The 17338-nt window shown below is 24.2% G+C and overlaps 1 protein-coding gene across 1 annotated transcript in view; it reads right to left on the bottom strand.

Annotated features, from left to right (window-relative positions):
• Window positions 1–780: 780 nt before the first annotated feature.
• Window positions 781–17338, bottom strand: part of LOC111617401 (glutamic acid-rich protein-like) — a 28066-nt gene continuing 11508 nt past the window's right edge. Inside the window, exons 3-4 of the mRNA XM_023358698.1 lie at window positions 4261–4534; window positions 781–3253 (exon numbers count right to left, since the gene is read on the bottom strand). Coding sequence (XP_023214466.1) covers window positions 781–3253; window positions 4261–4534 — 2747 coding nt within the window. The remainder of the gene's footprint in view (window positions 3254–4260; window positions 4535–17338) is intronic.

The following is a 17338-nucleotide window of genomic DNA, read 5'->3' as shown; positions in this document are numbered from 1 at the left end:
TTATAGCTAGAAACAATTTAACATTAAGTTGTTATTTTTTTAAATCTTGTATATGTATGTATGCTTTTTTCTTAATAATTTACATACCTTTAAATGGATTTAATCAAACTTCGGTATTTGTTATTTTAAGACAGAGAATTATGAACAAAAAACTAGTACTAATCTTATTAACTCATAAATATATCTTTTGTAGTAAATGAAATACTAATTCCATTTTATCTCTCCTGAGACTCATTAACCATTTTCTGATCAAACACAGCTGCTCCACAATTATTAAAATGAATTTTCATATTATTTGCTTTAATGTAGAAAAGCTGTAATTTATGATAATATTTAAAATTTCATTACTGATGTAGTATATGAGTGTATTGTTTGTTTGGATAAATAAAATCAATGATTGTTGTTTGCCTTCATTAAACTGCTAGGAAATTCAAAAATTTTTACACACTTATATAAATATTACTTTGAAAATAAAAACAGAAATTATGTATTAATTTTAAATATATTTTTATTATTAGAAATTATTACCAGTATTTCTAATTATTATTAGGAATTAATCAAATGAGTTTTACAAATAGAAATCTCATTTTCAAAAAACTTAATTAGAATTAAGTATTATAATGGAAAGACAAAACTGCTATTTTTAAATATAATAGTTTGAAAATTGATTAAATTTTAATTTGATTTCATCAAGAGCAAAATATATTCTAATTTTTATGATAAAAAAATTTTTTTTCATGTAAAATTTTAAACTTTAAATTTTATTCAATTTTTAAATAGTTAATCAATAAAAGAAAATTTTACCTCATTTAATTGTGCTACTATTTTGTTGAAGGCAGTGATCCATCGAATCTTTGCTCGAGACATTTGACCATCTGCTGTAACTAATTCTGGTATTGCTGGCTCTATTCTTATGGGTTCAATTTCTGGAACTGCTGAAGTCTCTAAAGAAGTTTCGTTGTTAGGCGATACCTTTGCTGCACTTGGCCTCATAATTTCAGTTTGTTGTTGTTCTTGTTCTTCTTCTTCTTCTTCATCATCTTCTATTATTTCCTCCTCTTTTTCCATACTATCCCATTCACTTTTTGATTCTTGTAATGGCTCTTCCTGACTTTCCCATTGATTTTCATAATAATCTTCATCTGTAGTCTTACTGTCTTCATGTTTATAAAGTTCTCTTCTGTCATATGCATTTTTATCATTTGCTTCTTCAATTATTTCATGTTTGTTTTGTGCTTCTTTCACAACTACATCTTTTTTATCAAACAGTTCATTTCTATTATGTATCTCTTTTCCATTCATCATCTCTTTTCTGTTATGAATTTCTTGTCTGTGGTCTTTTTCATTTATATCACACAATTCGTGTCTAACAGTTTTATCATTTCTTTCATGCATGTCATGCCTGTGATCCTTATCATTAAATACTTCCTTTCTCTCTGATAATTCATGTTTGTGATCTTTCTCATTATATGCATCTTTCTTATCATGTTGTTGCTTTGGTTTATAATCCCTTTCACTATATGCATCTTTTCTTTCATGAATATCTTCTACAAAATCTTGTCTGTGTTCTTTGTCATTATAACTTTCTTTTCTGTCATGGATTTCACGTCTATGGTCTTTATCATTGTAGACATCTTTTCTATTATACATTTCAGGCCTATGTTCATTATCAATTCTCACTTCTTTTCTTTCATGCATTTCTTGTACATGATCTTTATCACTAATTAAAGCATCTTTTCTATCATAGATTTCATGTCTTTGCTCTTTATTTCCATGAACAAACTCATTTCTATTGTGCATTTCTGGTCTTTGAACTTTTTCATTAAACATCTCTTTTTTCTCATGCCTAAGATCTTTTTCATTATGTAATGTCTCTTTCTTTTCATATGTTTCAAATCTATGCTCTTTATTAGTATGGACATCTTTTCTACTAATTGCTTCAGGTCTATGTTCCTTATCATTGTATAATACTTCCTTTTTGTTGTAAGTTTCATGTATTTGATTCTTCTCATTATAATGAATTTCCTTTTTATCATATATTTCAGGCCTATGATCTTGATCAGTATATAATGCTTCTTTCCTTTCATAAGTTTCATGTCTATGATCTTTCTCATTTTTATAGACATCTTTCCTCTCATAACCATCATGCCTATGCTCTTTATCATTGTATATAGGTTCCTTTCGTTCATAAGCATTTTGTCTATGATCTTTCTCATTGTATATTACTTCTTTTCTTTCATAATTATCAAGTCTGTGCTCTTTTTCATTATGTATGACTTCTTTTCTTTCAAAAGCATCATGCCTGTGATCTTTCTCATTATATGGAATACCTTTTCTCTCAAAAGCATTGTGCCTGTGGTCTTTTTCATTATATAATACTTCCTTTCTTTCAAAAGTATTGTGCCTATGATCTCTCTCATTATATAATACTTCTTTCCTTTCAAATGTATCATGCCTATGATCTTTTTCATTGCGTGGGATTTCTTTTCTATCAAATGCTGGCTGTCTATGATCTTTATTCCGATCATGTACTTCACGTCTATGACTTACAGGAGGAATTTGGGGCAATGTTTTTCTAGGAAATCCTTCATTTTGAACAATTTCTGGTTTTCTTCCAAATGCATCATTTCTTATAGCCATATCTTTTCGAACATTCTTTTCCATCATTTCATTTCTATTATGTGTTGTTTTATTAGGATATGGATGATCATACATTTCATTTCTTCCATAAGAATCTTTTGGAATATTTTCTTTGCTAACAGGATGGTTTCTATATGGTTCTTTTAAAACAACTTTATTATGTACATTTGGATTATACATAGCTTTTTGTTCATGCGGAGGAATTTTTTGCTCATAAATTTGCTTTGGTTCTGTTTTCCCTTCCCAGACTTTATTTTCATGTACAATTGTTTCTTCATGACTGTCTCCATAACTTTCATAACTCTCCTGTCTATAAACATCAACACTATCTTGATAATTATATGAATCTCTATTGTAATTATTTGCAGTTCGATCTTCCACAGGCCCATCATCAAAACCCAGCTGCCTGTCTAAACTACGCCTACGTTTTGTCCAACGATCAGATTCTTTCATTTTCGCTCTACGTAATGCTTCTTCAGGATCATCATCTTCTTCTTCTTCCCAAAATTGTGCATTTGATCCCATATTTCTCTCATTTACTGGATAGCTTGTGTGATTTTCATATTCTTCAGTACTCTGTTGACTCACAGTACTTCTCCCATAACTGTATCCACTAAAATATAAAATAAAAATTTTTAATTTTGTTATTAAGAATTTTTTAATTTATAAATTTATTTTTTTCACCAAGTAAATAATGTGTTTCTGGAAGTTTTGAACACATATGTAAGAAGAAAACATAGATTACGAAAAATAATTATTAGATTAAATAACACAAACTCAATAATAATCTACAAATAAAAAAAATACAAAAATCTTTACATAAAATAAATTATTATCTCATTTATTTATAAAATATTGTCCAGTTTGCATTCCTTAACTAATAGTTAACACAAAATCACTATATGAAGGCAATTAATTTAATTCATTAATTACACATCAGTTCATTTTAATTAACATGACAATAAGATGTATTGTGATTACTTCAATAACAAGTTTTAATCTGAATACATATTATTAAAAGAAAATTATTAATTAACAAACTGTAAAAACAAAATATATTCACATATCAAGGATTTGTGTTTTTAAATATTGAAAACTTTTAGTGAAAAAATTAAATATAATAGGAATAAAATCTGTTATAGATTTCAAACAATAATAATAATTTCAATGTAAAATTTTTCTGATGACAAGTATCTTATTTGAATAGAAATTAAATATTACTTTAAATTGAATGGTGTTAAGTGAATTTAAATAAATGATATTATTGTCTTTAAAATAAAACTTTTAACAATGTAACATTTATCATGTAAACAAAAATTTCTTTGAAACAGAGAAAACTTAACTACATAATAATTTAAAACTCTTAAATGAAATTAATAATTAATTTAGCATTGTTAAAGGTAAGAAATTCCACAATGTTAAAGAACATAAATAAAAATAATTATATAATACATTGTAAAAATTTTAAGAAAAAGTTAATATTTTAAATAAATATTTCTTAATTATAGAATAATAAAAATATTTTTGTAAAAGTTAATTAATTACCTGTCATTGTGCATTATGACACGGTCATTCGGTCGGCTATTGTAATACAGTGGGTCTGATTCAACATCATTGTACCTCCGATTTGAATTTGAATGTCCGTAAGTCATGTTGACGTCTTCATTCCTAACATACATATTATTTCTATAAGAGCTATTTTGATCATATGGACTGACGTTTTCTGGTTCAGGAGGAGCATATTCCGACGCCCTTCTTGTTAATACTGCGGGACCACCAAATTGAGAAGCAGAACTATTAGGATGGTGGGCAGAGGCACTTGGGTGTTGGCCAGTGGGGTAACTAACATCACTGGTGTAGTCGCTGTCTTCTGAAACTCCAGCTAAAACAGGAGCTATAGATGTAAATTTTTGTCTTAAAATGTATATTCAATTATAATTTTATGTAACTTAACTGTTCTATAATCACAGACAAAATTTCATAAATTATAATTTATGTTTTTCTTTTAATTTTCAAATATTGTCAAAATAAATGACAATAAGCATCAATATTAAAAAGTTTCTTATCTCAGCATACAATTATTAAAATATCACAATTTGTTATTATACAATGATTTAATTATAATCTTCCTCTATAAAAATGTTGTTACTTTCAAATTTCCTGATATTTAAAAACTGATTTTTTTCAATTCAAAAATGTTTAATCGTGGATATATACACTGTTTCTTGTGATCCATTTAATGACGCTTTTATAAATATAATGAAAGTATTTTTCACTTTTACACTAAATAGTTTAAACACAAGTTTTGGAAAGTTACTAAATAGTTTAATTTGACCTTATAAAATTATCAACATATTCAGTGACAAGTTAATTTCAGAATTTTAGATCTAATCTTATAATCTAGAAATCAAATTGATGCTTAATAAATTTCTCAAAAACATTTAAGATACTTTTCTGAAAATAAATTTAAACAAAATTTTTCTAAAAATTGATCCATGTATCTAAATATAACTTATCTGACTGAAAACTGTGAGATCAAAATTAAAAAACTACTGTAATAGTTTGAGATTGCTGAGGATGAGAAAATCATTTTCTTGAAAATGCTCAGATTAAAATAAATTGACGCCTTGATTTAAAGTTTGTTGTGTTTTACTAGATATAGATTTAAATGACTATAAAAACATATCAAAAATATAATTTCAATATATTCATAAATTTTACTAAAATAGAAGTATTAATTATTAACTCTTATGGTAAATAAAAACAAACAGTTTATCAATAAATGATTATAAATTTTAAGCAAATATATAACAGACAGAGCTCTCAACCGTTTGCTTTTTGCAGAGACAGTCTGCTTTTTGAGGATGCTGTCTGCATTTGTTCACTTTTTTCATCAATGATTCCTATTATCAATTATCTTTTCCTTTTATACTTTGTTTTAATAATAAAATTTCTTCAAGAAACATTATATCAGTCTGTGATTCATGGCAATACTAAATGCCATGAATTACAGACTGATCCTAATTGTCGAAGAATACTAAAGCTGCCGCTAGAAGTTAAATGAATACCATTATAAAAAGCCATATTTTTTAATCGAAAATGTGCCTGGACTTTTTTATACCTATAAATATATTGTACAGTACATGTACACTTTATTCTAGTCAGATAAAAAGTTATGCAATATTCTATACTAGTGATGCCTAGGCTGTTTTTCTACAATTCTATTTAAACATTAACAAATTTTCTTGATTCAACATTAAATCTATACCCAACAGAATTTATTTGATAAATTTTTTTAAATTTTATTTTAATATTTTCCTCTAAAACATAAACACAAAAATAACAACCAAAAAATATAAAAATTTATCTTTGAAATTTTATTTTATTGTAATATTATAAATTTTAAAATTTATCATTTTGAATTGTCTTGGGTTGGATGGTTTTCTTCCAAAAATTATAATAGCTTTTCCAATATACATTAGATGATTTGCTTTTAAATGTCTTTAAGATATTGAAATCTGCACAAGTTTTGCTACAAATTATACGAAATGACAGATGCTCACCATTAACTTCCTTGTACAGAAATCTATATTTTAAAAATTCTGCATTATTTTCTTTTTCTAGCAATTATTGTTTCTGGCTAATTTGTTTTTCATACATACAAATCCATTAATCTGTTTTTTCTTGCTGCTATTGTTTGTAAATCTTTTTCAATTGAATGCTGTCTATATTTTTTCTTTGTCAAAGAAAGACAAAGAAAAATACACACAACATACACTTTTGAAGATTTGAAGAATTTTTCATGATTATTATTCCTCTGCTCAGTGTTTATGCAACCACATAAAAATTGGTGATCAATTGGGGTCTCTACCCTATATTTGGAAATTGTTTTTCTACTCTACCGTATTAGTATAATGAGTGCAAAATTATAAATAAAAAGTACAAAATAAATATAAGATTATTTTATCACATTCAACAATTTATTTTACAATTTCTGTACGTCTTGCACTAGAGATTCCCATTAAAATTGTCAAAACCATTACATTTGGATTAGAATTTTGGCTATCAGCATATTTTGATTATGATATCAGTTTTTCAAAAAGACAAGTTGAGAACTCTGTTGAGATAAATATATGAGTACATGACATATATGAAATACATACAAGAGATTGTATGTGTCAAATAACTTTGTTTACATTGGCAAGATTATTATTTAAATTACAATACTGTAACTTTTAAACTTCCAATCCATTTTCAACTATCAAATGAAAAAATTATAAAACTTTATTGTAAGAAATTATAAAGAATTTTTCATAAATCACAAAATATTTCAGTATGTTATAAAAAGTGAATGTTGTTATGTTTTTAACTATTTATACAGTAATGATTTCTCTAAATTGTTGATTATTTCACAAATTTTCATTCACATTTTGTGCTAGATTTCAACTAGATCATTACATGAACAATTACATATGAAAATTCATTTATATTCTAGTTAAAACCTCAATGTTATGTAAATGATTCTCTATCCATTAGCAAACAAAATAGAAAATTAAATTGAATTTGATACATTTTTATAAAATTTATTAGGTAATTATAAATTCAAACTTTTGAGAAATAGAATTATTAATATCATTAGACATAAGAGTACTGATACATCTACAACAGCAGTAAATGATCGAGCTATATAACCCGATCATTTACGGCTGTTGTAGATGTATTAGCTTAAGGCAGTGTTTTTCAACCTTCTTGAATACACGACCCCTTTAGAAGTTAAAAAATTCTGGCAAACCCCCAGGGCCATATTAAAACTATATCAGTGATTTTAAAAACTACATATTTAATTTTCTTTCTGTTGAGACCTAAATATCGATCGAAAAACCAATTGTTCTGTAAAATAAACAGGTACAGCCTTCTCACTGAGATTGTAATTTTTTTTATTGTAGTGTAGGACTAGAAACACTTGTCTTTTTCTTTTACCCGCGACCCCCCATGTAAGCCTTTGCGACCCCCAGGGGGTCGCAACCCACAGGTTAAAAAACACTAGATTAAGGTATCGGGTTTCAATGGTCGTGTATATTTACATAAGAGTGCTGTATTAAATTTTGCCAGAATTTTTTTTTTGTGTGCACACATTTATGAACAGGGAAAACAGGGATTTAAATGTTAATATGTAACACTTAAATTTTAAACTTATTTAAATTTGAAATTTAAAAATTCAGTATTCTGGATATAATTATCTAGTTTATCAACCATAGATACATTAATATGTGACAAATGTAATAAAGTTTTCTTCTTTACTTTGTAACTTTGTAATTATTAATACATTGAATTCACTTTTTATAATAAATTTTATTGCATTTTTTTTTATTCTTTTTAAACTTAACTTCAAAAACTATGTGGTTCACTTATATAAAATAAATTTTATTTCTAGTTTATTTTATTACTAGAAAATTTGTTCTTTCCAATCATTCAATATTGTGATTCACAATTTATCAACAATACTTTGGCAAAATACCAATATTAAATTTAAAAATAACAGTATTGAATGATCCTGGCAATAAAAAGTGTATTTTTAATGTAACATTTAATAAAATAAATTTATTTCATTACAAAATTTTTAGTAACTTTCAGTTTGTAATATATGTAGTATTAAATTATCTTAGTCAGGAACACAATGAAGGAATCCTCACCATCTGCTAAGATAATTATGTTTATTACATATTCAGTGAAACTAAATGCACAACAAATTAATTCAGTTTCAAATCTGGTTTGTAGAGCCTGATAATTAAAGAACAATACAAGTAATTGATGTACAAACAAATAGACAAATATGTAAATGTATTTTTAAATTACTTACTAAATATTACCTCAGGATTACAGCAGTACAAAATTATAACAGATTTTGGTAATCTTTTCTAATTAATTAAAAATCTGAGTTATGTTGTTAAACACTCAGACATCTTCCTACCATAAATTGAATGCTATTACTTATATGGAAATATGTAATAATCTGATGAAGGTCTCTGAAAGTGACTGAAAATGTTTATTTTTTCCCAATAAACATACTTGCTGAATCAGTACAGAAGGTGTCTTTGAGTGTTTATATTATTTTCGAGATTTTTCAGTGTATTATTTTGTTATGCTTATACTTTCTTGAAATTTGTGATTAATTAAGAACCAACATAAAAATTTGTATTATTTAATCTAACAGTCATTTTCCTATTTTGTTTTCAAATTTATGTTAGTAAAAATATATGTATAATATTTTCTGTATTTCTTTTAATTCTAAAAGAATATATGTATTCAACAAACCATAATAATGTACACAGTATAAATGTGAAATTTTATACCCAAAATTTCGTAACAGTTAATTTATGTTGTATGTTAAAATATCAATGGATAAACTCTACAAAACCTCAAATTTTATTTAACAAACTAAGCTAAAAAGATTACAAAATAAGTTAAGTTGTAATTGGAGGATTAAATACAAAAAGCAAAATCATTCTTATCATATTAAACAGTTTTTGTTTAACACCAACAAAAACTGTTTCAAAATAGAAAGAAATGTGTATGTATATATATATATATATATCTGAAATTTAGTTTTCATTATTTTTAAGATCATTTACTATAAAAGAATTCACATTTTTTTCCTCTGTAAAGTTCTTAAATTCAAATCAAGTACTGTTAAGTACTTGATTTGAATTTATATACACATTTCTTTCTATGTAATAAAACACTTATGTATGTACAAAGTCATTATCATTACCATAAACAACCTGACTATTCTTTTGTATTTTATAGTTCATACTGCTAAAAATTTTTATAAATTAAAATAATTGTTCTAAAAGTAACATTATATTATGTTAATATGGAATCATTTAATGTAAGATTATATGCATGTAACTTTCACTAGTAATAAAATAATAAAAATCAAGTTTATTTATGTTTTTTAGATTATATATAATAACTAATCAAAGCAACAAAAACAAAAGCAAATTAAAAGTTTAGTTCTTTAATAGTATTAAGCAATATGAATTCAAACAAACAAAGAAAGCTATAACTTTTTTCATTTAAATTAATATCTCGTGTTTATCTGATCTAATCTTTCTTGTAATTAAACCAATGTATATTTTTTTTTTATTACAGATATGCATGCTCCTTTCAACTTTTATCTTTTAATATGATAATAAATTATCTCAAATAGAATGTATTTTTTCTCATTTTTCTTTAGTAATATACTAAAGAATATCTCTTTTATAATATATATTAAAGAATGAGAATAATTTTTATGTCTCTTTTTTCATCATTATTTCATAGTTGCTGTTTTTATAAATATATTTTTAAAAAAGACTTACATTCAGTCAAGCTTATTCATTATTCTACTTTTAGGCATTTATTTCTTGCCTTTCTATCAAAAATTGTTTTAGCTTCCTTAGGCTAAAAATTAATCAGATATGATGAGCCGTAATCATTTTGTGTCTGTGTATAAAGCAATATACTTAGGGTCAAATTTATGCTAAGCTAGAAATTACTAGAATGCCATCTTTTTCTGATGTAGCCTAAATGTAAATGCTTCTGATGCTAAATTAGACTTTTAAATTAAAACTGATATATTTTACCAAACAGTATAGTTAACATACATGATACATTTTGTTTTAATTAAAAATTACATTATGCATATTGGTATGTATTTACATTATTATAAGTAATCAAAGCTATCTGATGTAATTAGATTACTTATTTCATTGTCTTTATTAATTTATGTAAATGACAATAATAATTATAAATACTGCAATATTTGGAATTAGTATAAGAATTTCACAAAAAAGTATATATGTCCACCAATTTTACTGCTTCTCAAAATCTGCTGCTCTAGGCCTGGGTCTACTGTACCTATTTAGAATGTGCTTAATTATGACTGATAATATATTTTTTGTATCTATAAAATCTATTAAATTTTTCCAGCTGTTCATTAGTGTGTATATGAAATGTATAAGCGAAGAACAAAGAAAATAAATTATGGATAAGTATCATTGATTCCAGTATATAAATTATTTATATTGTTCTTACAGAAACTAATTATGTTATCCTTACAAAAATTAAAGTGATAATAGAAAAATTTAAACTGATGTTTCTTGGAAGCATATGTCAAGTATAGAGCACAGACTAAAAGATAATTAATTACAGTATATATGAACATAAAATAACTTCAATTTCAATAATTTCTAGTAAAAATAAATAATGATTTTATATCTTCTCTATTCCTTTTTGAATCACACACAGTATAAATCATTCTGTAGTTTATATAATTTATAAATAAATCAATTCAAAATTATCAATTATCTATTTTGCAACTACCATTTAACAATTTTAAAGAGCTAATGAAAAAAGATGACGTAAAAAGTTAGATAACTAAGTTAATTCTAATGTAATTGAGTAATGTTCTCCAAAACAAAAAAAAAAACGACAGAGGGCACATATCTTGGTGCCCTTGAATCTGTCTTGATTAAAACCAATATTCTCAAAATCCTGGATATGCCACTAGAATTTATATATAAAGGAAGGAAAAGACCACAGACAAATATTGTATATTGTATTGAAATATAAACTGTAATTTATGTTGAAATATATACATTTTAATGTAAATAGTCCATACTAATTTACAAATTTTTCATGTTTCTAAAAAATAAAAAAAAAACACTGATTTCTGTTTGTATTTGGCTAGAACATTTGATAACAAACAAATTTGGGGTTTGGATAAATGGAATTTAGATTAGTGCAGGTTTGGATTAGCAAGAGTGCATAGTATTGTTAAAATTGCTATCATTATAAAATACAAATGGTTTATAACTTATTTTAAAGCATTCATATTTTCTGATACTGGAAATTTCACAATAATCTCAAAAAGATTATTTGCTATTAGAAACTATCCAGAATTCTTTCTTCTTCAATAAAACTTTTTGCACAGTGAAAAAATATGAATTTTAAATTATTGATTACAAATATTCAATTTACAGTTTCAATTTTAAATTCAATAAAAAAAAAATTTAAATCTATCAATATTACATCATAAATTCAAATTTTTCAAATTTAAAAAATTATTATTAATTTGTAAAAATAAAAAATGTTCAAAGTGAAAGAAAAAGTAATAAAACAATTTTTAATGTATACTTTTGGACTTTATGATTACTTAAGCTAATTGAAATTGTAACATGCACAATTTTGTTTTGATAGTTTCAGAAAACATGTTTGTCATCAAAAATATGTTTTTTAAACAATTCTTCTAAATTTTAATGAAAACATTTCAAATCGTTTTCCTAATGAAGAAGATGCCTGATACAGTCTTACATAAGTTTAGATTATTAAGTTGTTATATTTAAAAGCTAAAGCTACATATTGTAATTTATCATCATTACATAATGATAGAATAATTGTACAGTTTCTGATGAAGGTTTTTTAGAAAATCAATAATAAAATTTTGTAATAAAGTTATTTAATAATAAGCAATTAATGTGACATCATCACAATGCTGGGAAGCAATTTTTAAATTTATTTAATTTACAATATATACTCTCCACCTCAAATTAGTAGTGGCTTGCCCATGTACTGTACATCATACTTTTCCTGTTAGCAATAGTCATACCAGTCATCTATGTAACTCCATTCAGAAGAAAAAGTTTGAATTGAATTTACATGATTTCTGGTCTAGACCAGAAGTTCATATAGTTAATCAGGGCCTCCTGCACTTAAGTTTTCCATATCTGGTCTTGAATTTCATCCATCTAACACCATTCTCAAGATTAAGGAAGGCCAGACAATGGATGATAGCAAGAATTTATAAATTATTATTTTTTGAAATTGCAGCCCAATAATACTTCAATATGAATTTTAATTAACATTTTTGTGTAAATTTTAATTGTTGTTTTTCTTATTTCTCAAATTGTAAATTATTATTAGACTACACGTTTACAATTGACAATTTTGTTTTTAAAAGATAAACAATTTTGTTTAAACAGTAAAAAAGTTATTAAATAATGAAATTTCAAAATTAACTAGATATTGAAATATTAAACATACAAAAAATAATAGTTCTTTATTCTATATAAAACGTAAACAATTTTTATCAATTTCCAGCAAAAAAAATTTTTAAATATTCCATTATCAATTTCATAAAATATTAAAATACTAATTCCATTAATAAAATAACATTTTATTTTTTTTAATCTTATAATATTAAGCATCAACATATTTTTTGTTGGTTGAATTAATCCACTTTCAAAACAGCATTTAGTTATATATTAATGTCTTATCGTTCAGTTAAAATATTAAACAGGCAAAACACCTACAAGAGTATAATTTAATTTACATAGCAATTCTAAATTTGTTAGAATTAATGCATATATTTAATACCAATGTTATAATAATGCATTGAACTTATTCCAATTTGTTGTTTGAAATGTTTTCTTTTTGTCTTAATAACAGCAAAATTTCTGAACTTATACTTTTCAAAGTATTATCTTACCTTCTATTTTTTAGAAAATATGGAATAATAATTATATAACATGAAAATGGGCAAAGTACCACACTGAAAATCAAAATTAAACAGACTACTTAGTTAAGATATCAAAATATATTTCTTTAATTAGAAATGTTTTCAGCCATTATTCTGACCATCTTCAGCTTACAAATAGGTTCAGAAATGTAGAACAAAAATTTGAAAAAGATTCATTATAAAGCTGCTGCTATTAGAAAAGTATCATTTAAAATAAAATCTAAAGTGATACTAAACAATACAATTTAACATTGTATAGAAAAGGACTTGTCAATCCTTACCCAAAATTAGATTTAATTCCATAATCCTTTTCTATATTGATATGCAAGTTAAAAGTAGGATTTAATAATAATTAAATAAGAATTAATAATAAATTTTTATTAAATGTAAATCAAAATTCAAAATTGTGTGTTTTACTTGATAAAATTTAAAGTTATGATTACATATAATTATGTTTATTTGATATAAGTTCATTTATAAATGTAGTAAAAATTAATTTATATGGTGATTTCTCAAAAGCACCCTTCAGATAAGTTAATTGACTCATTATCAGTAACAATCATGAAACCTGATACAAGTTATAATTTTAAATCTAAGTACAATAATATATAATCCTCATTCTATTTTCTTGTTCAGGTTTGTTAATTTATCTCAATTTGTCTTAATTTTAAAATTATATGACTTGATTGTCAAGCAATCAAGTTAAACTTATATACTGTATATCAAATACAAAAATCTTCTATTTAATATTTTTCTTATTCTGTGAAAATTACATTATCTAATTAATTTATTGCCAAAAAATAATGTATTTTGTTACTTTATAAAAACTTTTGAAATTATAAAAAGAATCTAAGAATTAATATAATCTGATATGTATGTCTCTTTATTCAAAAGTAATTTAAATTTTATTATTAACTTTTAGATTTTATTATTACATTTTTATTTATACAATTTTTAGACTTTTTTTTTACATGGACTGAATTCTTTCTTTTATTGCAGTTTACTCATACATAATTTTAATCTTAAAGTAATTAAGCATAAAATTACACTGGCACTATAAATGAATTATTAACCAAAATTAGATTAAAATTAATAGTTTGAGTAAATAAGCTTTTTTATTCTTAAATTATAATTTTCTTTAAATTATAACATTTCTTTTATTCTTGAAATAAGTTTGATAATATTTTTAATTTTTTAAATCCTCCTCTAATATATCTAATTGTTTCATTTAAAAATTTCTAATATATCTAATTGTTTCATTTAAAATTCCATATTAAATGGTGGATTTAATATGGAATTTTAAACATTTTAATAATTAAAATTCTTATTAAATATATAACTTTACAACTGTACACAGAGTTTATATATACATTAAAATTTGATATAATATTTCATGGAATTAGTTAATTAAATATATTTTACAATTTAAGATCACCATAAATCTCTAGGCTAGCTTTTATCTAGAATTTTAATTTGTTTTAATACACTTCTTGTAATCAGAAAATACTTTTCTCTAAAAAATTATTTTTTAAAATCAAAAAGTCTCTCATATTTCTGGCAAACCATTTTTCAATTGTAATATATTGAAGAATAGAGAATTTTACATTTTTTGTGTGTTATAGAAATATAATTAAAATTAATGATTATATTTAAACATGCAAATTTAATAATGAATGTCTATCAATGTAGCACATCCTTAATTTGTATCTTTATTAAAAAAAAAAAATCTATAAAAAAGTTAAACTCTACATATCTGAGCAAAATTGTACATGTTATTCTAAATTCCAATAAATTTAAAAGTAAAATTCAATATGTAAATAAAAAATAAAACTAAAAGAAAATGCATTCTGACTTAAGAAAAACAATTTTTAACAAATTAGATTAAACAACATTGAAAAATTTGTAATGTAATGCTATTTTTATAGTAAAAATTTAACTTCAAAACAATTCAGGTGCTAATCCAAATATATTTAATTCTTATTATATTCTTATTCTCAGAAACTGCTAATTTTTTAAATACATTTTTAACCTTTCAAATATAATATATAACTTTTTTGAAAATCCATTCATCTAACAATAATCTACCTTCTATTACTGTTCACAAAATTCCTTGTGCGAAGTATTTAATCTTAAGCATTTTTTATAATAAAATTTATATGATTTTAATATAATAAAAATGAAATCATATGTTTAAATTTAAAATAAATTAATCAATACAAAGTTATTGAATAAAATAACTGTTTAATTTATCAATATCAAGTTAGACCCATGGTTCTCAAACCATAGTCCATGGAACACGGATGCTCTGTGAAGCCACTTCAAGTGTTCCACAAAAAAACAAATACACAATTAAAAATTTTTACCAAAGAAAAATCAATACAATGTAAAATAATTTTTGTATGGGAATGTAATTAGCAAACACTAGTGTCGTCATCTACTAAACCGAGTGCGTTTGATTTCAAAAAGGTTTTCCACTCCTGCTTTAAAGCTGATGCACAGTACCTAGTATTGTAAGTGTTCTGCAGAAAAAATGTGAAAATTTAGTGTTCCCTGACTTCAAAACGATTGAGAACCACTGAGTTAGACTATACTAAGCAAAACAGATTTTATAAATTTATTAAGCAACAAAGCAAATTTACTAGAAAACATGTTTAATTCTTTAAGTTTAACTTTCGATGCAAACTTTAATGAGAAAATAAAATAATACAATACATCTTAATATTTGCAATGCTAATTCAGATCTTTCTTATATAATAACAATCTTATAATTTTTGTTAAATATATAAAATTTATTGAATTTATTGAAAAACAAGAAAAATATATTTTTTAAACTGTACATTCTCAGTACTTCTATATTTCATTTCTTCACTATTTTAATTTTATAACAAATTCAATAAGAAAACTTATATATAAGATTTACTTTTTAAAAGTTTGTTTTTTTTAATTTAATCAGCATTTGACTAATAAATTAAAAATATAAGTTATAAAAACTATTCAGTTTTTGAAAAAAATTATATAAATTATAAAGTATTTTAATTAAAATTTTGTGAAGAATAAAAAATAATAAAAATAATAATAATAAAATTTGAAATGTAAATATTACAATTAAATATCTTTTTTCAATAAAATTTCTTTTTGAAATAAATTGTGTGTTAGTGCATCATTATAAATATATTTTGTTCAATAAATTAAAACGATTCAAAAGTATTGATATTGTTTTGCATTTATTAAAAAATAAATTTATATTTTCATCAACATCAACTTTGAAAGGATAAACTTTTTCTTGATCTATACAAATTTTATAGATTTGTAAAGAAAAAATACTTAATTTTAACTAATTTTTTTATTAGTTATTGCATGTTTAGTATTGTTTTATTTGTTATATCATTTTTATCTGTTTTATTTTAATATACATTTTATAAGGTATGTTATCTGTTTGTTGTTTTAGGGGCAGGACATTGTCTACAACAGTGTTTTTCAACCTTCTTGAATACGTGACCCCTTTACAAGTTAAAAAATTCTGGCGACCCCCAGGGTCATATTAAAACTATGTCAGTAATTTTAAAAACTACATATTTAATTTTCTTTCTGTTGAGATTTAAATATTGATCAAAAAACTAATTGTACTGTAAAATAAACAGGCACAGTCTTCTCACTGAAATTGTAGTTTTTTTTATTCTAGGACAGGACCTACCAAAAACATGTCTTTTTATTTTACCCGTGTCCCCCGTGTATGGCTTTGCGACCCCCCCTGGGGGTCACGACTAGGGAATTCGATCCCGGTCCTTATTTCTAATCCCGGGATTTCGGGATTATACTTAGTCGATCCCGGGATTATTTCGGTATTGAGGGTTAATAAAAAATAAGAAAATCTTACAGAAATCAAATCAAAATTTAGACAAAAATCAACATATTTTACAGTATACACCTAGCTAATTTAATCACTCTAACTAATCAGACTCAGAGTCAGACTAACCAGACTTAAAATCACTCAGTCTTCATGTTAAATTTATTCTTTTTTAAGCATCACTGAGATCTCTTTAAACTCACATAAATTGAAAAAACCTTTATGTAACAAACTATGCAAATAAACGTTGAAAATTAACAAAAATCTCTCTTAACATCGACTAAATAGACTAC

This window comes from Centruroides sculpturatus, unplaced genomic scaffold (assembly GCF_000671375.1).
Source record: "Centruroides sculpturatus isolate CEXI.00-Female unplaced genomic scaffold, Cexi_2.0 scaffold118, whole genome shotgun sequence".
Taxonomy (NCBI): domain Eukaryota; kingdom Metazoa; phylum Arthropoda; class Arachnida; order Scorpiones; family Buthidae; genus Centruroides; species Centruroides sculpturatus.
Note: the sequence above shows the minus strand (reverse complement) of the source record. Positions and strands in the feature narration are given on the sequence as shown.